Below are 27,993 nucleotides of genomic sequence, written 5' to 3'. Positions count from 1 at the left end.
CCACAGCTGTTTTGGCAAAGTTTAGTTAACACTATATATAAGAACATGTTAGAGTGATAACCTAACATTTTGCAGAGATATGAGATTTATTCAGAACAAGACGTGGTTCTAGAATTTGAGTTCAAGGATAAAATTTTTCTCTTTGGATAAAAAGAAAAATTCCTCCCCCACTCTTCTCTTTTCTTCCAACCATTCAAGTGCATTTTCGCTTCAAGAGCTCTTCTTTTATGATTGGGCTTGTTAGACGTTGTGATTTCACTGCGCATATATATATATATATATATATATATATATATATATATATATATATGAGAGAGAGAGAGAAGAACGCTCAATTTTCTCCATTTCTTCTCTAGGGAATATTGTCCCTTTCATGGAATTCATGAATTTGGATAATGATGAAAACGACAAGCACACACAGCAATTGGAGAAAAATATTACACACCTTGTTATTTTGCATTTATTATGATAACAAGAAAAAAGTAATGATTAAAATTTATGGAAGAAAAATTGTCAATGGGAATGTAATTTTTTTTCTAATTGAGTCTTAATATTCACTTCTATTTAATTTTGATTCAATTTCATTTCACTTTACTTTCACTTTCACTTCACTTTCACTTCACTTTCACTTCACTTTCACTTCATTTTCACTTCACTTTCACTTCACTTTTATTACATTCATTACACTTTCACGGCACTTACTACTTATACTACTCTTTCACTACACTTTCCAAATATTCCCTACACTTTTACTCATTTCAATACACTTTCACTTCACTTTCATTACATTTTTACTACTTTCGATACACTTTTTCTACTTACTTTACACTTTTACTACTTACACTACACTTTCACTTTATTTCCAGTTCACTTTCAATTCACTACACTTTGACATCACCTTCACTACAGTTTTATTACATTTACTACACTTTCACGACACTTTTACTACTTACACTACACTTTCATTTCACACTCACTTTACTTTTACTACTTTCACTACATATTCCCTACACTAATACTCATTTCAATACACTTTTACTACTTAGTTTACACTTTAACTACTTACATTACACTTTCACTTCACCTTCACTACATTTTTATTACGTTCACTACACTTTGACAACACTTTTAATACACTTTTACTCATTTCAATACACTTTTACTTCACTTTCATTACACTTTTACTATTTACATTACACTTTCACTTCACCTTTACTACAGTTTTATTATATTCACTACACTTTCACGAGACTATTACTACTTACACTACACTTTTGCACTCTACTTTTACTACATTTTTTAATACTTTTACTATTTACAGTACACTTTCACGACACTTTTACTACATTTTTACGACATTTTTACTACTTACTTTACACTTTAACTACTTACACAACACTTTCACTTCTTTTTCATTTCATTTCACCTTCACTACAGTTTTAAGACACTTTTACTACACTTTTACTTAATTGAATACACTTTTACTTCACTTTCATTATCCTTTTACTACTTACATTACACTTTTACTATTTGCACTACACTTTCACTTCACACTCACTTTACTTTTACTACTTTCACTACATTTTCACGACACTTTTACTATTTACACTACACTTTCACTACACTTTTACTACTTAGTTTACACTTTAACTACTTACACTACACTTTCACTTCACCTTCACTACATTTTTATTACGTTCACTACACTTTGACAACACTTTTAATATACTTTTACTCATTTCAATACACTTTCACTTCACTTTCATTACACTTTTACTATTTACATTACACTTTCACTTCATTTCCATTTCACTTTCACATCACCTTCACTACACTTTGACTTCACCTTTACTACAGTTTTATTACATTCACTACACTGTCATGATACTATTACTACTTACACTACACTTTCACTTCACACTCACTCTACTTTTACTAATTTCACTACATTTTTTGATACTTTTACTATTTACTCTACACTTTCACTACACTTTTACTACTTACTTTACACTTTAACTACTTACACTACACTTTCACTTCATTTTTATTTCATTTCACCTTCACTACAGTTTTACGACACTTTTACTACACTTTTACTACACTTGTACTTAATTGAATACACTTTCACTTCACTTTCATTACCCTTTTACTACTTACTTTACACTTTTACTATTTACACTACACTTTCACAACACTTTTGTTAAACTTACACAGCACTTTCACTTCACTTTGAGTTAACTTTCACAATACTTTCAATACTCTTTCACTACACTTTCACTACACTTTTACTACTTTCACTTCATTGTCATTGTACTTTTACTTCTACTTCACTACACTTTTACTTTACTTTTATTTCACCTTCACTACACTTTTACTACTTTCACTTTACTTTTATCACGCTTTCATTACACTTTTATTACACTTTCACTACACTTTTTTTACACTTTCATTACACTTTTACAACACTTTCACTACATTTGCACTGCACTTTTAGTACTTTCACTACACTTTTAGTACTTACACTACACTTTCACTTCAATTTCCTTTCACTTCACTTTTACTTCATCTTCACTACACTTTTACTACTTTCACTTTACTTTTATTACACTTTTATTACTTTTACTACACTTTCACTACCCTTTCACAATACTTTCACTACATTTTCACTACATTTTTACCATACTTAAAATATACTTAAAATACACTTTCACTTTAAATTTTTCTCTATTCTTATAATATTTTAGTAAAATACTAAGGAAATTTGATTTTGACATACGAAATTGATCATTTTTTTGGATTGCGGTTTATAGAATACGATTTGTGGCAATCCTATCACCACTTTCCTCTCTATCTCCAAAACAGGATCAATATCAGCACACGAGAGTTTGTTTAATGAAATTTTCAACAACCTTCATGTCATCATAAATCTACCTCGATCAGAGATCTTGCCTACCGATTTGTGGTATGGAAATGGAATTTAAACTATAAACGCGAGTGTGTATATTATAAATCCTCCCCCCTCCTCCTCATAGCAGAAACTAACTCTCAACCAACGTTTTGACAAAGTTATTGAGATATTAACGAAGATACATGACGTATTTTGACTACTAGGGGACAGCAATATTTACAAATATAGTGAAGTATCCACAACGTGCAACCATTATTTCTAGTTCACTTCTTCATTTCTGATTTATTGATCAATCAATTAATTAAACGTTGACAATATTCACACGTTGAAATTACCCTTTTTTTCGAATTTTTCTCGAAAAACATTTTTTAATTTTTTTTTTTTTTTCAACCAAACTTTCGTTTAGAAGATGTATATATTCTGACACAATTGACAATTTTTCGTGTAGAAAATTTTTCCTTGGCAAAAAAAAAAAAAAGAAGAATATTTCCAGAGGGTCCTCTATTCGCACCTTGACTTTAAAAAATGATTTTTTTTTTTTCATTCTCTGGAGAAAAACATGGTGTGCGTCTTTGGGCGAAAGCGAGCGAATAAATATCTTGCAGTGGTGGTGAAATGAAATTGAATAAACATTTTTCCGCAAATAGAGCTGACAATAGTACGAATTTAAAAGTCGCTGAGACGAGTACAGGTGGTTTGGTGGAAAAAAAAAAAAAAAAAAAAAACCTTACGACGAAATTGCATTTTCTACCCATTTCTTTGACTCGATATATATACAAGTTCTTTTCGTCACAGTCAAAAAAAAAAAGAACCTTGATCTCAAACCTTCCAACGACGTGGATGATAAGCACGTCTTTCTCTTCGTCTCTGCTTACTGGTTATCTTCTCCCAAGTTCTGGTTATAAATGCTAATATACGAGAGATGGAAGGGGGGGGGTGACTTCCAATATATATGAAAGAACTCAAGATGATGGTAGATGCAAAAACGAGAGAAAGAGAGAGAGAGAGAAGATGGGATAGCCTATTTTCTTAAAAGACGATTCCGACAAGAAATCACGTAAACCTTTAGCGTAATAATCTTTCCATATTATGCAAAATGCATATATAGTATACGTATATATATATATCTAGCAATATTCTGGACTTGCTGTGAATTCACTAAATCATGTAACTTACCTAGAATTTTAATTCAATCGATATTCATTATTTTTCCTATCAAACTTTTTATCAATTTTCATAAAACTTTTTTTTTTCTCTATTAATTTTGATTATTTAATTTCGTAACACGATATTATATTTCGATTATTTTTGTTTTAAATAATGCATAAGAGAAAATACACTCAGAGAAATGGTATATATTTGTCTCCGAGCCTACTAACTCATTTATATTTGTTGCAAATATATTTTATTTCATTGAAATAAAAAATTTATTTGAGCCAAAGAAAAATTTATTTCTGACAAATAAAATTTTTATTTACGCCAAATAAATAAGTTAGTAGGCTCTGAGACAAATATACGTTTATTTAACTCAAATATATTTTATTTGGTTTAAATAAATCATTTCTCTGGGTGATAGAATTTTATTAATGAAATTATCAAGAGTGAATAACCAAATTGGAAAATGAAACTTTAATATTGAATTAAAACACCGCAAGATTTGAATAATGAATTAGAAGTAATTACAGGCTCTCATCGTAGTAAACCTGAGTCTAAACTAGGTGCTGAAGGTAGCTCCCCTTGTCGTTTGTTTCTCTCGAAAACTATATATATATATATATATCTATATGTAGTGCCACATTACCAAGAGCCGAAAGTACAAAGACCGTAATTCAACTCTTGGCTCTAATCTACTGCTCGACCGAAGCTCCTTAATCTCTTACTCTTGGGCTAAGCAAGAATATACCGAATTTTGCCCGACATTGACTTATCGCACCTGAAAGATATTCAGTGTGAAATCGTCTGGAAAATCTTGCCTTCACATTTGTAGATTGTATTTTTAATTTAAAAAAAAATTTTTTTGACAATGATTGTAGTAATCATGTCAAAAATATGGTTAAAATGAACATAATCTTAAAAATAAAGGTTATAAATAGGTTCTCACTTGGAAAGATTCCCCGGAAAGTGCCCCCTGGAGGTTCTATCAGAATTCCGCCGGAACATCCAACGTAATTCCGTCGGAATTCCACCAGAGTTCCAAAGAATTTCCTTTGGGATTCCGACGGAATTCTGATTAATTTTTTCAAAATTTTTAGAGCCCCACTTGGAAAGATTCCCCCGGAAAGTGCCCCCTGGAGGTTCTATCAGAATTTCGCCGGAACTTCCAACGTAATTCCGTCGAAATTCTATAGTTGTTGTAACTAATTGTTTCCATAGTAACTTTTGCCATAATAACTAACTGTTTCCATAGTAACTGTTTCCATAGTAACTTTTGCCATAATAACTTTTGCCATAGTAACTAACTGTTTCCATAGTAACTTTTGCCATAATAACTTTTGCAACAGTAACTTTTGACACAGTAACTTTTGCCACAGTAACTTTTGCCATAGTAACTGTTGCCATAGTAACTAACTGTTTCCATAGTAACTTTTGCCATAATAACTTTTGCCATATAGTAACTGTTGCCATAGTAACTAACTGTTTCCATAGTAACTTTTGCTATAGTAACTGTTGCCATAGTAACTAACTGTTTCCATAGTAACTTTTGCCATAATAACTTTTGCCATATAGTAACTGTTGCCATAGTAACTAACTGTTTCCATAGTAACTTTTGCTATAGTAACTGTTGCCATAGTAACTAACTGTTTCCATAGTAACTTTTGCTATAGTAACTGTTGCCATAGTAACTAACTGTTTCCATAGTAACTTTTGCCATAATAACTTTTGCCATATAGTAACTGTTGCCATAGTAACTAACTGTTTCCATAGTAACTTTTGCTATAGTAACTGTTGCCATAGTAACTAACTGTTTCCATAGTAACTTTTGCCATAATAACTTTTGCCATATAGTAACTGTTGCCATAGTAACTAACTGTTTCCATAGTAACTTTTGCTATAGTAACTGTTGCCATAGTAACTAACTGTTTCCATAGTAACTTTTGCTATAGTAACTGTTGCCATAGTAACTAACTGTTTCCATAGTAACTTTTGCCATAATAACTTTTGCCATATAGTAACTGTTGCCATAGTAACTAACTGTTTCCATAGTAACTTTTGCTATAGTAACTGTTGCCATAGTAACTAACTGTTTCCATAGTAACTTTTGCCATAATAACTTTTGCCATATAGTAACTGTTGCCATAGTAACTAACTGTTTCCATAGTAACTTTTGCTATAGTAACTGTTGCCATAGTAACTAACTGTTTCCATAGTAACTTTTGCTATAGTAACTGTTGCCATAGTAACTAACTGTTTCCATAGTAACTTTTGCCATAATAACTTTTGCCATATAGTAACTGTTGCCATAGTAACTAACTGTTTCCATAGTAACTTTTGCTATAGTAACTGTTGCCATAGTAACTAACTGTTTCCATAGTAACTTTTGCCATAATAACTTTTGCCATAGTAACTAACTGTTTCCATAGTAACTTTTGCCATAGTAACTGTTGCCATAATAACTAACTGTTTCCATAGTTTCCGTCGAAATCCCATCGGAAATTCTTTGGAACTCCGATGGAATTCCGACGGAATTCCAAAGAATTTCCGATGGGATTCTGACGGAATTCGGATAGAACCTCCAGGAGGCACTTTCTGGGGAATCTTTCCAAGTGGGCGCGAATATAATCTCAAAATTTTGAGTGCATTGGTTTCAAGAACATAGATCAAACATAACCTCAAAATTCTAGTTGCATAGATTTACAGAATTCAAGGCCTTAGTTCAAATTCCCCCTATAACCAAGAAACGAATAGATAAAATTTTAATAATTTTAATACTTGCAAAAGGGGTATAGTTTTATTTCAAAAATAAGTTATTTTGAACATGTATAAAAAAAAGGAAAAACTGAAAATTCGTAAATTTAAAAAAAAACAAAACTTTATGATGAAAACCCCTTCATCTTGAGAATTTCAACAAAAAAGAATCTGACTCAAAAAATGTTTTATATATACGTATACTTGAATAGGTATATATATATATTTAAATCAGAGTCAAAGAAACACTTCTTCCTTTCAAATATAAGTGACATCAAAATCGATATTATATATATATATATATATATATATATATGTCCCAAAGGAAATCCGCTCAAAGATTTGGAGAAACTATGGCACAATTGTGCGCTACGTTAACGACAACGAAATTCATCCTTGTGGGGTTAACTTGGCGTTAATTTATCGTTTTGCAAGATCGATGGAAACATTCACCGTAGCTAAACGGTTTGTGGCATGAGGAGAGAGAGAGAGGGGGGGGGAAGGGGCACCGACTTGGAGAACAAACTATCGGTTAAACTGCGAGTTGAACACTATTATATATGTATATATATATGTATATATGTCGATAAACCACAGTATCAGAGACTGAATTATCTGGAGTCGATGATCGCAAATTTACTTTGTGTATATATCGTTCCAAAGTTACCACCTTGAATACACCAATAATGGCAATACATATATATAACTTTATTAAAATATTTAATTTTATTTTCTACTTTATACAAAAATATAATTTCTAAAATTTTTTTTTCTTGTTTTTTTTTGTTTCAGATGACTGACAATTTCACCTTAATAAGGCTTCAAAATCAAGATTCATTCTTTCTTTCCCCTATGCAAAAATGAATTATCAATTGATTGCCAACTCATTGGAGTTGTTAAGAATCATGAAAATGATCTCAGTAATTGACCACCCACCATCGTCATCACTACCACTTCAATATTATTATCTTCTTCAAGAAAAACAAGATTCTACGCGAGAGGATAAGAAGTTTGGAGAATATTCATAACCACCAATATATACCTCGCTTTACACACCAGGCGTGTTGTGTATACGAATACTTGAGAGAAAATTTGTCGGGATGAAGGAAAAATCTTTTCCCAACGCCTTCATCTTTTTTTTTTTTTTTTTTAATATAACCAACTCTTCTCCACGGTTGTTATAAGCGACAAAAAGGAAAAAGAATCCAGTGCCGCTTTGGCCTTAAGTCCAATGTGAGTTAAGTGACTCGTTCTGGATCCTCTTAAAATTCTCTCAGAAAAATCTCCCTAGCCAAGTCTCTTCGACTTTTAAATTCATCTCGTTTTGAAGGCATTAAAAAAAAATAAAATAAAAGTGTGCACGAAGAATGAAAAAGCGATTAAAATAAAGCGCAATACTAACAATGAGATCTCTTTTTTTTCCGCCACAAATATTTACGCTAAGAGAGAATGAGAACAGTAATAAATATTTAACAATTTTCTAGTGAAGTCACGCGATTTTAGTCATATATATATATATTTTTTTCCCTCAGCTACATCCAGACCAAAAACCACAAATCAACAGTGTCCGTTTATAATTTCGACGAATTAAAAAAATGTTCTCGTTCCGGAAACGTCTACGCTTTTCATTCTAATAAACATCTCTCGCGTGAAAAATAAATAAAAACAAAAAACCAAACAACTATCCAAAGTGTTGTGGGCAATTTATCAAGAAATCGTAAACAAAGTAAAAAGAAAAAAATTCAAGAAAATAATAGAGATTCATCTCTCATTTTGTATACATAAATGTCTATCATTTATTGTGACAATTGTAAAACTCTTTTCATCATTCAACGATATTTTCTGTTTTTCTAAATGTCATTGGTTGACAACAAATGTAAAAAGTGAAAATAAAAAAAAAATAGAGAGAAAGAGAGAGAAAGCGGCCACTGGTGAAGGGGCCCTAAAAGAATGGAGAAAGATAGTACACGTCATTATAGAGCTTACGAGGGCTTGAAGGCCGCTAACAACGGCAACACGTCGTCCTATAAAACCAATTCAGAATCCTCTAAAGCACAGCAAAGCCAAGTAAGATGTCTGTGCTTTGGAGGCGTTCCTGACAAAGCGAGCCATCATTCCTTCCTTAAAGGTTTTATCATAAACCTTGGAATTTGTGCACTTTTAGTTGCATATACACTATTAGGAAGTTTCATTTTCTTGGCAATTGAAGGTGGCGTTGATAGTATTCATCAAAGAACACTTGCAACAACCATTGCCAATGGTAATCAATATGGAAGAAGAAATACTACAGCACGATTACAACAGGTAATTAATTAATTTATTATTAATTCATTTTTATAATATAGTAACAGTAACTGTTACTATTTTATTGAAAATACCATTAATCTAAAAAAATTCATATAGACTCGATGTAAAAGGGAATTTTTGTTTTAATATTCGAATAATTAGATGAATTGTGATTTAAACTTAATTAAAAGTGTAAAATAAATGACTTGACCATCAAATGACCTTGACATGACCTTGACTTAACCTTCAAATGATCTTAAATGTCCTTGACATGACCTAAAATGACCTTAACTTAACCTTCAAATAAACTTGAATGTCTTTGACTTGACCTTTAAATGAACTTGGCATGACCTTGACATACACTTCAAATGACCTTGAATGTCTTCCTCTACTCGGATCGGACTGTCAATATTTTTCTACACTATTCGGTGTATTTTGTGCCAGAAAATGCAATGAAATAATCTGCCTAAAAAAATTAAATTTTTTTGGAAAAGTTTTTATGACGAAAAGTGCTTTAAAGATTGTAATAGGAGTCTTCCTCTACTCGGATTGGACTGCCAATTTTTTTCTACACTTTGCGGTGTATTTTGTGCCAGAAATTGCATTAAAATCGTCTGCCTAAGAAAAATTAAATTTTTTTGGGAACTTTTTTATAATTTTGGATTTATGGGTTGAATGACTTTTAGGTGGTAATAGGTGTCTTCCTCTACTCTTTTTTGGCTGTCAATTTTTTTTTACAGTTTGCGGTGTATTTTGTGCAAGAAATTGCATTAAAATAGTCTGTCTAAGAAAAATTATTTTTTGCTTCCTCGTGGAGGAAGCTTTGTAGTCCTTTCGTTTATAAAACTTTTCAAAGTGGCGGAAACAAATTTTTTTCTTTATAGAAACATGTTATATGAGATCCTGATCAATTGTCCGGATGTATGTATGTGTATGTGTGTGTGTGTGTGGATCCTTTTTTTGTTTAGAAGATAACTTTAACAGGTTTTAATGTATTTAGATAAAATTTGGTAGGCTCATTTATCATATTAATATCTCAAATCTGACCAAAGGATTTTGAAAAATACTCCAAAAAAAAAATTTTATGGTCTTTTTTCCAAAAATTTTTTTTTAATCGAAAAAATTTTTAAATAGAAAAATTTAAGGTTATATATAATAAAATCGTATTCTATACGTCAAGACGAATCGATCGATATATATAAAGTATTCATTTGAGGTAAATTTAAAGAATTAATGAAAGTTAAAAAATTAAAAATTCACATTTTGTCAATAAAATTTTGCTTTCTCCACGAGGAAGCAAATTTTTTTGCTGATCGTAAAGAGAAAGCAAAATGTTCATGTAATGAACATCTGAATTTACAACTTTTTGGTAAGTTTTTTATGATTTTGGATGCGTTTTTGGTGGTAAAAAGGGTCTTCCTCTACTCGGATCAGGGTGTCAATTTTTTTCTACGCCATACATTTTTTGTTCAAGACTTTTTGCTCATTTTTTTGGCGGTATTCCGAATCGATTATCTCGCAAAATTATTTTTTCGAAAATTTTTCCAAAATATTTTTGAGTGTAGCTCAGCATCCGCTGGACCAATCAAAAAGTGCGCCATGAATTGTTTGTTCGCTACTTTTTGCTAAAGAATTTGGCGGTATTCCCGAACGATTATCTCGCGAATTTAGTTTTTCAAAAATTTTTCAAAAATGATTTTTAGTGTAGCTCAGCATCCGCTGGACCAATCAAAAAGTGCGCCATACATTTTTTGTTCGAAACTTTTTCCCTATTTTATTGGAGGTATTCCCGAACGATTATCTCGCGAATTAAGTTTTTCGAAAATTTTTCCGAATTTGTTTTCTAGTTTAGCTCAGCATCCGCTGGACCAATCAAAAAGTGCGCCATACATTTTTTGTTCGAAACTTTTTCCCTATTTTATTGGCGGTATTCCCGAACGATTATCTCGCGAATTTAATTTTTCGAAAATTTTTTAAAAAATTTATCTGAATGTAGCTCAGCATCCGCTGGACCAATCAAAAAGTGCGCCATACATTTTTTGTTCGAAACTTTTTCCCTATTTTATTGGAGGTATTCCCGAACGATTATCTCGCGAATTAAGTTTTTCGAAAATTTTTCCGAATTTGTTTTCTAGTTTAGCTCAGCATCCGCTGGACCAATCAAAAAGTGCGCCATACATTTTTTGTTCGAAACTTTTTCCCTATTTTATTGGCGGTATTCCCGAACGATTATCTCGCGAATTTAATTTTTCGAAAATTTTTTAAAAAATTTATCTGAATGTAGCTCAGCATCCGCTGGACCAATCAAAAAGTGCGCCATACATTTTTTGTTCGAGACTCCCGGGTTAAGACTTTGGCGGTATTCCCGATCAATTATCTGGCAAAATTTTTTTTTCCTCATTTTTTTCCCAGTTTTAGTGAGTGCAGCTCAGCATCCGCTGGACCAATCAAAAAGTGCGCCATACATTTTTTGTTCGAGACTTTTTGCTCAATTTTTTGGCATTATTCTTGAGTCATTATCTGGCAAAATTTTTTTTTCCTAATTTTTTTCCCAGTTTTAGTGAGTGTAGCTCAGCATCCGCTGGACCAATCAAAAAGTGCGCCATACATTTTTTGTTCGAGACTTTTTGCTCAATTTTTTGGCATTATTCTTGAGTCATTATCTGGCAAATTTTTTTTTTCTAAATTTTTTTCCCAGTTTTAGTGAGTGTAGCTCAGCATCCGCTGGACCAATCAAAAAGTGCGCCATACATTTTTTGTTCGAGACTTTTTGCTCAATTTTTTGGCATTATTCTTGAGTCATTATCTGGCAAATTTTTTTTTTCCAAATTTTTTTCCCAGTTTTAGTGAGTGTAGCTCAGCATCCGCTGGACCAATCAAAAAGTGCGCCATACTTTTTTTGTTCGAAACTTTTTCCCTATTTTATTGGAGGTATTCCCGAACGATTATCTCGCGAATTAAGTTTTTCGAAAATTTTTCCGAATTTGTTTTCTAGTTTAGCTCAGCATCCGCTGGACCAATCAAAAAGTGCGCCATACATTTACATTCGCAACTTTTTGCTAAAGAATTTGGCGGTATTCCGGAACGATTATCTCGCGAATTTAATTTTTCGAAAATTTTTTAAAAAATTTATCTGAATGTAGCTCAGCATCCGCTGGACCAATCAAAAAGTGCGCCATAGATTTTTTGTTCGAGACTCCCGGGTTAAGACTTTGGCGGTATTCCCGATCAATTATCTCGCAAATTAAATTTTTCGAAATTTTATAAAAAAATTTATCAGAGTGTAGCTCAGCATCCGCTGGACCAATCAAAAAGTGCGCCATACATTTTTCGTTCGCTACTTTTTTGCTAAAGAATTTGGCGGTATTCCGGAACGATTATCTCGCGAATTTAATATTTCGAAAATTTTTTGAAAAATTTATCTGAATGTAGCTCAGCATCCGCTGGACCAATCAAAAAGTGCGTTATACATTTTTTGTTCGAGACTCCCGGGTTAAGACTTTGGCGGTATTCCCGATCAATTATCTCGCAAATTAAATTTTTCGAAATTTTATAAAAAAATTTATCAGAGTGTAGCGCAGCATCCGCTGGACCAATCAAGAAGTGCGCCATACATTTTTTGTTCGAGACTCCCGGGTTAAGACTTTGGCGGTATTCCCGATCAATTATCTCGCAAATTTTTTTTTTCGAAATTTTTTTCCCAGTTTTAGTTAGTGTAGCTCAGCATCCGCTGGACCAATCAAAAAGTGCGCCATACATTTTTTGTTCGAGACTTTTTGCTCAATTTTTTGGCATTATTCTTGAGTCATTATCTGGCAAATTTTTTTTTTCCAAATTTTTTTCCCAGTTTTAGTGAGTGTAGCTCAGCATCCGCTGGACCAATCAAAAAGTGCGCCATACATTTTTTGTTCGAGACTTTTTGCTCAATTTTTTGGCATTATTCCCGAGTCATTATCTGGCGAATTTTTTTTTTCGAAAATTTTTCCCCAGTTTTAGTGAGTGTAGCTCAGCATCCGCTGGACCAATCAAAAAGTGCGCCATACATTTTTTGTTCGAAACTTTTTCCCTATTTTATTGGAGGTATTCCCGAACGATTATCTCGCGAATTAAGTTTTTCGAAAATTTTTCCGAATTTGTTTTCTAGTTTAGCTCAGCATCAGCTGGACCAATCAAAAAGTGCGCCATACATTTTTTGTTCGAAACTTTCTTCTAATCACTATAGCAGTATTCCCGAAAGATTATCTAAGGAATTTAATTTTTTGAAAATTTTTCTAAATTATTTTTGAGTGTAGCTCAGCATCCGCTGGACCAATCAAAAAGTGCGCCATACTTTTTTTGTTCGAAACTTTTTCCCTATTTTATTGGAGGTATTCCCGAACGATTATCTCGCGAATTAAGTTTTTCGAAAATTTTTCCGAATTTGTTTTCTAGTTTAGCTCAGCATCCGCTGGACCAATCAAAAAGTGCGCCATACATTTACATTCGCAACTTTTTGCTAAAGAATTTGGCGGTATTCCGGAACGATTATCTCGCGAATTTAATTTTTCGAAAATTTTTTAAAAAATTTATCTGAATGTAGCTCAGCATCCGCTGGACCAATCAAAAAGTGCGCCATAGATTTTTTGTTCGAGACTCCCGGGTTAAGACTTTGGCGGTATTCCCGATCAATTATCTCGCAAATTAAATTTTTCGAAATTTTATAAAAAAATTTATCAGAGTGTAGCTCAGCATCCGCTGGACCAATCAAAAAGTGCGCCATACATTTTTCGTTCGCTACTTTTTTGCTAAAGAATTTGGCGGTATTCCGGAACGATTATCTCGCGAATTTAATATTTCGAAAATTTTTTGAAAAATTTATCTGAATGTAGCTCAGCATCCGCTGGACCAATCAAAAAGTGCGTTATACATTTTTTGTTCGAGACTCCCGGGTTAAGACTTTGGCGGTATTCCCGATCAATTATCTCGCAAATTAAATTTTTCGAAATTTTATAAAAAAATTTATCAGAGTGTAGCGCAGCATCCGCTGGACCAATCAAGAAGTGCGCCATACATTTTTTGTTCGAGACTCCCGGGTTAAGACTTTGGCGGTATTCCCGATCAATTATCTCGCAAATTTTTTTTTTCGAAATTTTTTTCCCAGTTTTAGTTAGTGTAGCTCAGCATCCGCTGGACCAATCAAAAAGTGCGCCATACATTTTTTGTTCGAGACTTTTTGCTCAATTTTTTGGCATTATTCTTGAGTCATTATCTGGCAAATTTTTTTTTTCCAAATTTTTTTCCCAGTTTTAGTGAGTGTAGCTCAGCATCCGCTGGACCAATCAAAAAGTGCGCCATACATTTTTTGTTCGAGACTTTTTGCTCAATTTTTTGGCATTATTCCCGAGTCATTATCTGGCGAATTTTTTTTTTCGAAAATTTTTCCCCAGTTTTAGTGAGTGTAGCTCAGCATCCGCTGGACCAATCAAAAAGTGCGCCATACATTTTTTGTTCGAAACTTTTTCCCTATTTTATTGGAGGTATTCCCGAACGATTATCTCGCGAATTAAGTTTTTCGAAAATTTTTCCGAATTTGTTTTCTAGTTTAGCTCAGCATCAGCTGGACCAATCAAAAAGTGCGCCATACATTTTTTGTTCGAAACTTTCTTCTAATCACTATAGCAGTATTCCCGAAAGATTATCTAAGGAATTTAATTTTTTGAAAATTTTTCTAAATTATTTTTGAGTGTAGCTCAGCATCCGCTGGACCAATCAAAAAGTGCGCCATACTTTTTTTGTTCGAAACTTTTTCCCTATTTTATTGGCGGTATTCCCGAACGATTATCTCGCGAATTTAATTTTAAAGAATTAATGAAAGTTAAAAAATCAGAAATTCACATTTTAGCAATAAAACTTTGCTTTCTCCACGAGGAAGCAAATTTTTTTGCTGATCGTAAAGAGGAAGCAAAATGTTCATGTAATGAACATCTGAATTTACAACTTGTTTTTGGAAAGTTTTTTATGACGAAAAGTGGTTTAAAGGTGGTTCGAAATTCAATACGAATTTGACTTAATTTTAACTTTAACTTCCAATGAAATTAAATGACATTGACTTGACCTTGAATAACCATCAAATGACCTTGAATGTCGTTGACTTGACATTGAATGACCTTGATCTGACCTTCAAATGACCTTGAATGTCTTTGATCTGACCTTCAAACGATCTTGAGTGACCTGATCTTTAAATGACCTTGTCTTGACCTTCACCTGACCTTTAAACTACCTTGAGTAACCTTAATATGACCTTTAAATAACGTTGACTCAACCTTAAAATGACCTTAAATTTCTTTTTATATGACCTTCAAATGACCTTGAATGTCATTTACTTGAACTACAATTAATGTCCTTGATATGACCTTTAAGTCAAGGTCATTTGAAGTTTATGTCAATGATATTCAAGGTCAAATGAAGAGCATGCATGGTTATTTCCAGATCATTCAAGATCAAGTCAAGGTTTTTCAAGGTCAAATTAAAAAAGACTCGATATAAAAAGAAAAAAAAAATTTTTTTATAACTATCCAATTTATCTGATTTATTTTAAATTATAATTCCTTTTCACTTCAATAATGCTGATGTAGACATTGGAAATATAATATTATTTTATTTAATGTTTTTTTTTTTTAAATAGACAACAAACCCTAAATAGAGAAAAGTTATTGTTGAACAAAAAAATGTATCATTTTATATTTTATTGTTTTTTTTTTGAAAAGGCATATGCAATTTGATCGCAGATAGAGCAATAATACTTTAACTAATCCGCTTATAGTATCAATAGACTTTTCAATGTTAAATCTCAAATATATATATATATATATATATATCGATAGTTCCACTGTTTTTATACAAAACACCAGACACACAAACTTTTCTCGATTAATTGAAATAGCGTGAAATGTACAATACAAAAAGAAAAAAAAAAAAAAGAAAACAAGTTGAAAATCGTCAATTAGAGAATTTTGATTGATCCTTCTTGTTATTCTTTCTAGATAAATACTGAAGCGCGAGAGCGTACTGTTGAGAACATATGGGAAATAACAGTGAATTTGAACATTCTCTATCGAGAGAATTGGACGAGGCTAGCGGCGCAAGAGATATCCCGTTTTCAGGATCAGCTGGTGAAGAGGATCACCGAGGAAATGATAGCATCGCAAAGCTCTGGGACTCCCACTAAAATCTCCAACAATGATGGAGTCACCGAGCGACGAGTTCCGGAATACGAGTGGAACTTTGCCAAAGCTTTCCTCTATTCTCTCACTGTTCTCACAACCATCGGTGAGTATTATAACACACTCCTTTATATATATATATAGTATAATATGCAATCTCTAAAAGGTACCCTCGCATTACAAATCGTTCTCTTGACAATTGCCTTATATATTTAGAAATCGTAAAACGATTTCATTACAATTAGAGTTCCTTCGAAACAAAAACGGTGTCGGTGTCGTTTTTTGAAAATTTGTTAACTTAATATAATAGAAGATGTTTCGTTTTAAAATAAGAAATGTTAAAATTATTAAGTTAAAAACAATTGATTTCAATGACACTTAAAATTAGGCACAATATTATAGGTTCCTAACTAAAAATTTAAAAAACAACAATAAATAATTAAAAAAAAACCATAAAAAATTGAAAAAAATTGTTTATAAGTAACTTTTTAAAAATAGAGTAATTTTAAAGGTATATATCCAAAAATTCGTAAAAAATTGCAAAATAACCCTTTATTTGGGATGAAAATGCAAAATAACCCTTTTTCTGGTTAAAATTAAAAAAACATTTTACAAAAAAAAAGTATGTAAGATTTTCTAAAAGCATATGGCGAAGTATTTTGATTTATTTGAAAATAAGTGAAAATAGATTTTCCAAGGACGGTGTCGAGGTCACGGGGTCGGTGTCGTTTCTGGAAATTTGTTAACTTAATATAATAGAAGATTTTACTAATAACTTGAGTTTTAATTTTTTAAAAAAAATAAATAATTCAGTTAGATTTTTTAATATTCGGTAATTATGATTTTAAATTAGAAGAAGTCTGATAAATTACATGAGTGAGTTCTATGAGTGCCTAGACACATAAATCATTTTTTTATCGCCACTGGACTGCTGTTATTATATATATTTTTTTTATCGTAAAACAAGCTTGCGGAAAAATTTTAATCATGAAAATGTATACAGCAGATTGCGAATGAGAATTCTAACACTTAAACTATAAAAAAAAAAAACTTGAAAATTGACATAATTGCGAGGATAATTATAGATAATAAAGAAAACCACCACCTTCACAATCATCATTTTTATAATATAAAAATAATTCCTATCATATTGTGGATCATAATTTTAATTTAATCATTTTTATTACATTTACGTGTTGAAGAATGTTTTTTTTTAAAAATTGTGACATAAAACAAAAATCGTTTATCAAAAATTCTATTTAATAATTTACACTTTGTGATTTTCAATTTGCAATTTTTTTGCATATTTCAGTTTTTTACGCGATATTCTTTTATTGAAACATTTTTCAATTCTCAATTTTCGTGGTTATATATTAACGTCAATAAATTTTTAACGTCACATATTTTAATAATAATCTACGTCGTAAATTAATTACTTTTTATTTTCCATTAAAGGAGTGAAAGAAACTTTTTCAATAAAATGATTTTATTAATTTATATTTAGCGTTAGAATTATTGCAAAATGTAGACTAAGATTAGAATTAGGAACAGAAATGTTCAAGTAATTTTTAATAACTGTGTTGAAAAATTTAATATAGAAAATAGCAAATTACTAGAATTAATTAATTACAAAAAAAAACTAATTAAGTAACGAATAATTCGTTTTTTAAATAAATAAAAATATTTAAAAAATTGTTTGATATAGCTTAGTATAATTATACAAAGAAAAATTTCTATTCTTTATGGAAACAAACAAAAATTAGATAACGGATTTTTTTTTCAAAAAGTGTTAATATTTTTTCTTATTGCCTAACTTATATAAAAACAATATTAAAATATTTTAAATTCGAATTATAAGTCAACATTATAAGTTCACAAACATTATTATTATTATTCATAGTTCATATACCTTTCGGCTTTTGAACGTTATTATTATTATTATTACTATCGACAAATATTAATATAATTTTATATTATATTATATTTGTCAATATAGGGGAAATACCTGAGTAATATCGGACAACTCCTAAACTCGAATTGTAAACTTAAAACTAATCACTAGACTCGATATAAAACAAAAAAATTTTTTTTTTAATAACCATCTGAATTTTGGTTATAATTTGTTTTCGATGCATCGTTGTACGTAAATAGCAACTATTTTATTTACATCAACAATAAATTTAGACTCGATATAAAGTAAAACAATTTTTTTTTATCATCCGAATTATCGGCCTTGAATAATTAAAAAAAAAACTTAATATCACATAGTATTTTGGTTAAAGAGACATGACAGAATGTAAATAGGTGTTACATCCTAAGATGCATAAAGCAAAGAATTTAAATTAATTGTTTTAAGTCAGGAATGCATTGTCCTCTAACTTGGAAATAGTTTTGAATTTGAATCTTCTTTTAGAAAAATAAGGAAATTAGAATTATAAGGATTAAATTTTGTCGATACAATTAAAATTGAATCGGCAAAATTCGTAAAAGGTCCTATCCAAAATGTGATGTTGACAGTATGGGTCCAACTTTAATTGTACCAATACTATCAGGGAAAAGAAATAGAAATAGAAAAGAAATGATAATCAAATAAATTTTATTATTATTTCACTCTCTTTTTTTTGTTGATTGTTGTTTTACAGTGTGATGTTGAATATCAGCTTTTTCTTTCCTTGAATATATTCTTTTTTATATTAATATTTATATTAATATTTTTTACATTATATTAATATTTGAAAATATTTTATAAATGAAATTCTTTAAAATTGAGATTTTGTAGCAATTGAGTCGCCGGAAAGTAAAACCACATAAAAAATTCTGACGGCCATGTTAATTCAATGGGAGTCAGAATTTTATGTGTGGTTTTACTTTCCGTCGACTCAATTATAATACTGGATACTTTTTTAAAGAATATTTTTTTTATACTTGTGTTTTTTTTTAGAAATGAATTTTTTTTGTACTTGATTATTGATTCTAATGGTAGTTCCCTTGGTTTTTAAAGAGAATGATTCACACTCCACTTCTTAGATAAAGATAATGTTATCAGGCCCATTTTTGGGAACTCGAATTTATAAAAAAAAAATATATTAAAGAAAAGGAAAGATTTTACTTTTAACAATTTCTATAACAATTTTTTATTTAATAAAACTAATTATTATAAATTATGGTAAAAGTAAAATTTTATATTTCGCATTTCTTATTTTATCATTGTTAAATATCTATTTATTAATTTACTAGGGGGCTATGCCCCCTGCGCGCTTCGCGCGCCAACCCCCATCCCCCCTCCTCTCTTCCCCTCCTTTTCCCCACCACCACCCTAAATTTAAAGGTTATGTTCGTTTCAAGACTCTGAATATAGCCGCAAGTCCCCCCTCTCCCTTCTCTTCTACCCCCCCTTCTCTTGACTTGCGGCTATATTCAGAGTCTTGGAACAGCGGCTTCGCGCGCCAACCCCCATCCCCCCTCCTCTCTTCCCCTCCTTTTCCCCTCCCCCCACCCTAAATTTAATGGTTAAGATCGTTTCAAGACTCTGAATATAGCCGCAAGTCCCCCCCCTCTCCCTTCTCTTCTCCCCCCCTTCTCTTGACTTGCGGCTATATTCAGAGTCTTGGAACAGCGGCGGCGGCGTTGGCGGCGATATCTTTTTGTAATATAGGTAGATAATTAATAAATGTTTATTTATCAATTAACAATTAACAAATATTAATTTACATATAATAAAAAAAAAGAAAAGTATGGTTCAAACATTCGTACATTGCCCTCTTGCACACGTTACGGATCCTTTTAGATATTTTATCTAATAGTACATAAGGGTCGGGAGTTTTAAACCTTTGGGAAACTTTTTGAAACTTATCAAAATTAGGCAACTACTGTTGATTTTTAGGCTTAAGATATGTATACATATGTAAAATTGGAGAAAAACATTTTGTTAACTTTATTTGATTTTCTCATGACTTTATATATATATATATATTATAAGTCTTTATCGAGAAAATGATAAAGACTAGATGCAAGAAGAAAAATAAAATGTTTCTCTCACATGTTACATAAAAATGGTACTCTCTAAATCTGAATTAGTAAAAATGTTTACTAATTTGAATTAGTGACTCACTTTTTGCTTCTGAATTAGTAAAATTTTACTAATTATTAGTAACTTTTACTAACAATTAGTAAAATTTTACCAATTCAGAAGCAAAAAGTGAGTCACTAATTTAAATTAGTAAACATTTTTACTAATTCAAATTTAGAGAATAAATAGAGAAAAGAAATAAAGGAAATAAAATAAATATAATATTGTCGAATGTAACATAGGTATTGGTTGAATCTAAAAAATCGAAAATCTAGATTGAATTAACTATATCTATATTTAGAAACCTTAACACACATTAATTCTATTGCTTTACAATGTCCTAATTACTTGACCGACTATAACGATATAAAATTAAATTTGCCTGCGGATGTACGAGACCAGAGGACCTGATTACTTGTATGTAATTAGTGAACTAGATCAATGGTTGGATGCGGAGGGGGGAGGGAGGGATGAAGTACATTGGTGCAAGGCATGGATAATTACTAGAAGCAAATACTATACAATTTAACTCTCGAGGTCTGCGCGACGTTTCGTGTTGCCTGAAGGTTTCTGTTTGAGTCGTCGCGCTTGGTAGTATTTAACAAGCTAAATGCTGTGCGCGCCAAATGACTGATTCGTGCACCTTGTTAGGATCTTACGTCTTCCTTGTTCACTCTTGCCTTTTCAATTCAATACCTCTGTTTTGGAACTTAATCTCTTGTTTCCTAATAATCATAAAATCAGTTTCCAATTTAGATTTTTAAAAAAAGCCAATAAACGAAATTAAAAAGAAATTTTTTGTCGAAATGGTCGGGAAATTTTGATTTGAAGTAAACGGATCGAGAAACTAATACAGTGGGGACAATTTTCGAGAGAGAGAGAGAGAGAGAGAGAAGTTCAATATTGTATAACTGTAAGCACAAGTATTGTCAATATTTGTAGAGTACAGGTTAAAGGAATCCCTTGCAACAAAGGGCAACTGTAAAGCAATCGAAACCGAATGACACCACATTCGATCGTATACTCTGGTTATTATCGGCACAGATTGGACGTCTATGATTTCGAAATGTGTAGTTAACATACTTTGTTTTCAAATAACAATAATAGTTACAATTTCTTTTTCATTAAAGTAATATTAGAAAAATACTATAGTGGAAATTTGCTGGAAATTTTTTTTTCCAATTACATCATTTTTAGACAAACCAATTTTAATTTACTTTTTTTTGAAGTTAAATTAATTTTAATAAAAGTTTTCCTACAAACTTTTCAATAATAATAAAAAAAAAAAAAAGAGAGACATTAAAAGTTTCGCGACCAAAAAGACAGTGGTCGAATTGAGAAATTTGAAATTCACTCAGTAATTAGACTTTAATTGCTTAATTAGCAGGCGTCGACATAGCTGTATTAGTGTCACAAGCAGATGTAAACGAATTTGGTTTCAATTTTAACGGCTAACTCCTTATGACTGGTACGCTCAAAGTAGGTCGTTAACAAAAATCCCCCCCCCCCCTGTTATCAAAAAGTTGAGATTTTCACGTTCCCATAAGACGTGGATTGACGTTAATCCAACAGAATATGAGAGAAAGATATATCTAACTCTTTAGTATTAAAATTTCATTTGAAAAACAAAATTCCCGACAATTATAATAGTAATTAAATTCCCATTTTTAAATTTTGTTATCTAAAAATATTTTTTAATAACTGTATTGGTTTTAATTTAGAAAATCTTTATTTCGTGGGAAAAAATTTTTTTTTTCGTCCACTTATTATCCATTTAAACTCGAGTATTTCACAATTATGGATTTTAGTAGTGGTTTTTTTTTTAAAAAAAAAAAAAAAGTAGAAAAAAAATTTCAGTTCCATTAATAATAATAATCCTCTTGAACGATAATTTAGAGTTTTAGGAAGTAAAAGAGATATAAAAGAAACATAAGGCAAAGCGAGTTTGCGAGACTGGAGCAAATTAATTCGTTTCTAGAGTCCACCTGGTTTCGTTCTTTTCTTATTCTCTCATATCTTTTGCTGTGGAAAGCCACTCAAGTTTTTATAAGTCGTCTTGAGGGGGGACCCTCCCCCCATTTTCCCCCCTGTCAATATCACGTTCTCCCTTTCTTGCGACAGTTAATTACGAAAAGTATTGCGGGTGCTTTTTTATCAGAGTTCGCCGCAAAATGAAAATATTGTTCCGCGAGGAAAACTCTTTTTATTCTAAACAGTATATATATATATCTATATATATATATATTAAAATTTTATCTAAATTTTTAGGTTATGTTCATTTCTTCGTCCTATTATTTATGTCCTTGAATTTTGAGGTTATGTTTGAACTAAGGCCTTGAATACTGAAAACCAATGCCTTTGTATTTTCAGGTTATGGTTGATCAATGACCTTGAATCCTTCCACGTCAATTCGCTTGTGGGTTTGAGATTATGTTCGTTTTAATACCTAACCTAACCTAACCTAACCTAACCTAACCTAACCTAACCTAACCTAACCTAACCTAACCTAACCTAAAATAACCTAACCTAAAATAAGCTAACCTAACCTAACCTAACCTAAAATAAGCTAACCTAACCTAACCTAACCTAACTTCAGCTAACCTAACCTAACATAACTTAAGCTAACCTAACATAACCTAATCTAAAATAACCTAACCTAAAATAAGCTAAGCTAACCTAAAATAACCTAACCTAACCTTTCCTAAAATAAGCTAACCTAACCTAACCTAAAACCTAACCTAACCTAACTTAAGCTAACCTAACCTAACCTAAAACCTAACCTAACCTAACTTAAGCTAACCTAACCTAACATAACTTAAGCTAACCTAACCTAACATAACCTAACCTAAAATAACCTAAAATAAGCTAAGCTAACCTAACCTAACCTAAAATAACCTAACCTAAGCTAACCTAAGCTAAGCTAACCTAACCTAAAATAAGCTAACCTAACCTAAAATAACCTAACCTAACCTAACCTAAAATAAGCTAAGCTAACCTAACCTAAAATAACCTAACCTAAAACCTAACCTAACTTAACTTAAGCTAACCTAACTTAAGCTAACCTAACCTAAAATAACCTAACCTAAAATAAACTAAGCTAACCTAACCTAACCTAAAATAACCTAACCTAACCTAACCTAACCTAACCTAACCTAAAATAAGCTAACCTAAGCTAACCTAACCTAACCTACTCTAACTTAACCTAACCTAACCTAACCTAAACAAAAATATCGGTTGGGTACACTTGACATGGAATGACCCATACTGAAGACAGCGGCGAAATCTTTTAATAATATAGAATGAGGTTACAAAACTTTTTGCCTCCAGGGTAGCGTTAAGTGAATCGATATGCATTTCTAGCCACTTGGACATTATATGACGATATAATGAATTTTCACGTGAAAAACTTTGCAAGATACTTTTCACAACGATCCTATTATTAAATAATTTAGGAGATTTTCAACGTTAGGTATTAGATTTTTTTTTTTAAATCAACAATAACAATACAGCTGGTTACCAGATGGTTAACATTAAATTACAGTTTGCTAATTAGTTGGGATAATTATCTCGAAATTAATTACCTATTCTATTTAATATTTCTAAATTTCAAAATGCTTTTGAGAATTTAGTAATAAATAACTCATTTTTCGGAAAAATCTTTTCAATTTTAAAGCCTCTTTTTTTATTTAAAAAGAAAAATTCCTCTTATACATTGACAAAATTCTCATTCATTTGTTAGTTCAGTTCATTTCACAATTGTTTTTTTTTTTTTTAAGATTGGATTGAAATAAATTCACATTTTTCGTGACCGCAATTTCACTCAAACACATACATATAAAAGGTAAAGTCTTAAATCACAAAATGTGAGTTAAGAACGTGACTTTTTTTCAACGAACATTGATACGATAAGATTGATTGATCATTCTTTTAGATCTTTTCTTGAAATTCTAAGAAATGGATGCGAGAGTAAGTGAGAGAGAGAGAGAGAGAAAATAACTGATGTTCGTCAGAAAAAATTTTCATCTCTCACTGTCCCATTTCAAAACTATACTGGTTGTTATACAGAAGTTGATCCAAAAGACTTGTGGTCTTTTGAATTTTCTCCTGAGTTTGAAAGGGATGGATGGATTTGATAAAAGAAAAAAAAAAAAAAAGAGAAAAATATTTGCAAGTAGAAGGCGATAAAATGAGAGAAAACAGAGATTCATGCTATTCGAAATTGTAATCCCATGAGCATGCAGCTGCATCTGTATCATATGTCGTCCGAATGTATCTATATACATATATATATATGTGTGTGTATGTGTCGATGCAACTATCAGAGGATTTCCTAGAAAGTGATGTATGTGAATGCATCTTATATTCAACGTATAACTAAAAATATACACATGCATGTTATTCACATGTCACATCGTTTTAAATGAATCTTGAAAAATTTTAGTTGGAAATAAAAAGTCCTATCAATAATAATCAAAAATATTTTAAATTCGAGTTATATAAAATTAATTTACAAATTTCAATTTAGACTCGATATAAAACAAAACAATTTTTTTTTTGTTTTATTTACATCATCAATAACAGAGATGTTCAAATGATTTTTAATAATTGTGTTGGAAAATTAAATTTAGAATATAGCAAATTACAACAAGTAATAAATTAATCACTGAAAAAAAATTCTAGTTAGAATAACCAGAATTCTAGTTAGAATAACCAGAATTCTAGTTAGAATAACCAGAATTCTAGTTAGAACAACCAGAATTCTGGTTAGTGTATATTTAACATTTTTATTTTGGTTAGGTTAACCAGAATTCTAGTTAGAATAACCAGAATTCTAGTTAGAATAACCAGAATTCTAGTTAGAACAACCAGAATTCTGGTTAGTGTATATTTAACATTTTTATTTTGGTTAGGTTAACCAGAATTCTAGTTAGAATAACCAGAATTCTAGTTAGAATAACCAGAATTCTAGTTAGAATAACCAGAATTCTAGTTAGAACAACCAGAATTCTGGTTAGTGTATATTTAACATTTTTATTTTGGTTAGGTTAACCAGAATTCTAGTTAGAATAACCAGAATTCTAGTTAGAATAACCAGAATTCTAGTTAGAATAACCAGAATTCTAGTTAGAATAACCAGAATTCTGGTTAGGGTATATTTAACATTTTGATTCTGGTTAGGTTAACCAGAATTCTGGTTATTTTAACGAGAATTCTAGTTAATTCAACTAGAATTCTGGTTAACATAACTAGAAAGTAATGTTAAATATAGCCTAACCAGAATTTTTTTTCAGTGATAATAAAAATCATAATATAATAATAATAAGAAACTTTAGACTCAATATAAAACAAAACATATTTTTAATAACCATCCAAACTTTGAATTTTAGTTATTAATTTGTTTTCGATGCATTTATAGTTCAATTATTTTATAAATAGCAGATTAGAAACTATTTTATTAACATCAACAATAAATTCAATTTAGACTCGATATAAAACAAAACTTTTTTTTTTTGTAATTAACATCGGAATTTTGGTTATAATTTGCTTTCGATGCATTTATAGTTGGATTATTTTTTAAATAGCAGATTAGAAACTATTTTATTTACAATCAACAATAAAATTCAATTTAGACTCGATATAAATCAAAACATTTTTTTTTTAATCCGAATTATTTGTCTTGAATTTTAATTCCCTCTAGTTCGATTTGAGTATATTGTATGTTTTAGTTAATATCAGAAATTAAATCAATACTAATAAGTTATATAACAGTTCATCGAATCAGTCCAGGTATTATTGTCGCAATGAAGTTACCAAATCGAAGCAGATAGAGACCAATGATAGAGAAATCTATTACGATAGTCAATCTATAATGATTGCCATGCTCTGCTGTGCAATGGCATACGATTTAATCAACATTGAATTGAATTATGTTATATGTCACCTAGTGTCAGATAATTGAAGAAATCTAGCCAATAGTTTGCCTTCCCTCTAAAACTATATATTCAAATTTATTAATTAATGTTGAATTTAGTTATTCCATATTTGACTTTAAAAAAGTTTTAATTAAAAACGTTTTAAAAATTGTTTAAAGAACTTTTTTTTTTAATATTTTCATATTGTTATTCCCTTTGGAGTCATGTTTCTGTACAGGAGTTTCCTTGTAGTTTGTTTCAGCAGATTTCCTCTGACACTTGAATTTTGTTCGTTGCATGGTTCTAGGGAGAGAGAGAGAGAGAGAGAGAATATGAGAGAGACGAGGTTAGTAATAGACGAGGTTGAAGGATCAACGTTTCTCTCTCATTCAACGTGATCCACCTCGATTTCTTGTGCTTGGAAACGGCACACGCCAAGAACTTGCGCAGGATATTTGTTCAGAGTAAACACAACGTTCGACCTGTGTGCCGACACTAGTTCCTCTTCCTATATCTCACATCTCTTTGCTTCAAGTTGTAGCTTTATGGTTGAAGCCAAGCTCAACACTGGATATTAAACCTTCAGAATGAACAAAATAATTTGCTCTACATTTCGCCTCTCTATTTCTAACTTGAAAGTAAAACCCTTCCCTCGTTCAAAGAGTATCATAACTTTCTTTGAACGTTTTAGATTTTGTTTACTGTAAGATTTATAATTTAAAGCAATATGTCGTAGTCAAAATATTTTTAAAATTCTGTTAAAGAAGATTTGAAATGATACGATAAGTTGGGTAACAAAACAAAATTTTGGAAACAACTTATCTGACGTAGTTGAAAAATTTTCTTATCAAGTGAATTTATTCCAGTCGAAATCGTTAAACGTCATAAACTGATAATCGATTTTGTATTTGACAGGTAATTACTAAAAAAAAAAAGAGTCAACGTGTCTATGCGAGTCCTTGCGGTCAAGACGTGCTCCGCATTATTACTGTATTCGAGATCTGAAGATAGTTACATTTGTCTTCTTCTTTTTTTTCCAGTCTCTTTTACCTCTAGTTCCTTCTGCTATCGTTTTCAGTCCAGTTTCTATTTCTGCCAGATCACTTTGGAGAATTGCATTTCATGGATGAGGACACGACGGAAGTTGAAGTAGAGGAAAGAGAAGAGATGAGGTTATAGTAGTGGTCACTCGCGAAAAGGGTCGAGAGTTTATTTCCAACGAGTAACGATAAGTTTCAACTTCGGTACTGTATCTTCACATTAAGGAAGCATTTCGTTCAAGTTTATCGCTGTTCGCTACATTCGATTTCCGTGTTTCAATGATTCTACAGGCAATGAGAAAGGTCCTGATATCGATGAGCAGGTGACACGATTCAAAGTTCATTCGCGATAAAGATTTGCTTTTTTTTTTCTCTTCTATTACATGAAATGCGCGCGATCCTGGCAATTTAGAATTGACTTTACAAAACGCCCCACTCAATTTATTATCCAAATAAATCAGGACTTAAGGGATAATAGGTTTTAATGGAGGGTAAGATAAACACGGTGAAAAATAAAATCAATGTTTAACGAGTGACGCATGACTGCGCATCAAGTTAATTTTCATTATGAATCTGTATGTTGACCAATATTTTTGGCATATTGCGAATGAGAAAAACAAATAATATAAAAATTGCGTTTACTTTAAAAACAAAAACTATTTGTATTTGA

General features: G+C 31.0%; 1 protein-coding gene across 1 annotated transcript in view; it reads left to right on the top strand.

Moving 5' to 3' along the window:
- Positions 1 to 27,993, top strand: part of LOC127277052 (TWiK family of potassium channels protein 18-like) — a 299,454-nt gene that overhangs the window by 213,841 nt on the left and 57,620 nt on the right. Inside the window, exons 3-4 of the mRNA XM_051297866.1 lie at positions 7,607 to 9,118; positions 16,123 to 16,408. Coding sequence (XP_051153823.1) covers positions 8,765 to 9,118; positions 16,123 to 16,408 — 640 coding nt within the window. The 5' untranslated portion in view covers positions 7,607 to 8,764. The remainder of the gene's footprint in view (positions 1 to 7,606; positions 9,119 to 16,122; positions 16,409 to 27,993) is intronic.

The sequence above is a fragment of the Leptopilina boulardi genome, unplaced genomic scaffold (assembly GCF_019393585.1).
Source record: "Leptopilina boulardi isolate dan_hultmark-lab unplaced genomic scaffold, ZJU_Lbou_2.1 LbouV2_165, whole genome shotgun sequence".
Lineage (NCBI taxonomy): Eukaryota > Metazoa > Arthropoda > Insecta > Hymenoptera > Figitidae > Leptopilina > Leptopilina boulardi.
Note: the sequence above shows the minus strand (reverse complement) of the source record. Positions and strands in the feature narration are given on the sequence as shown.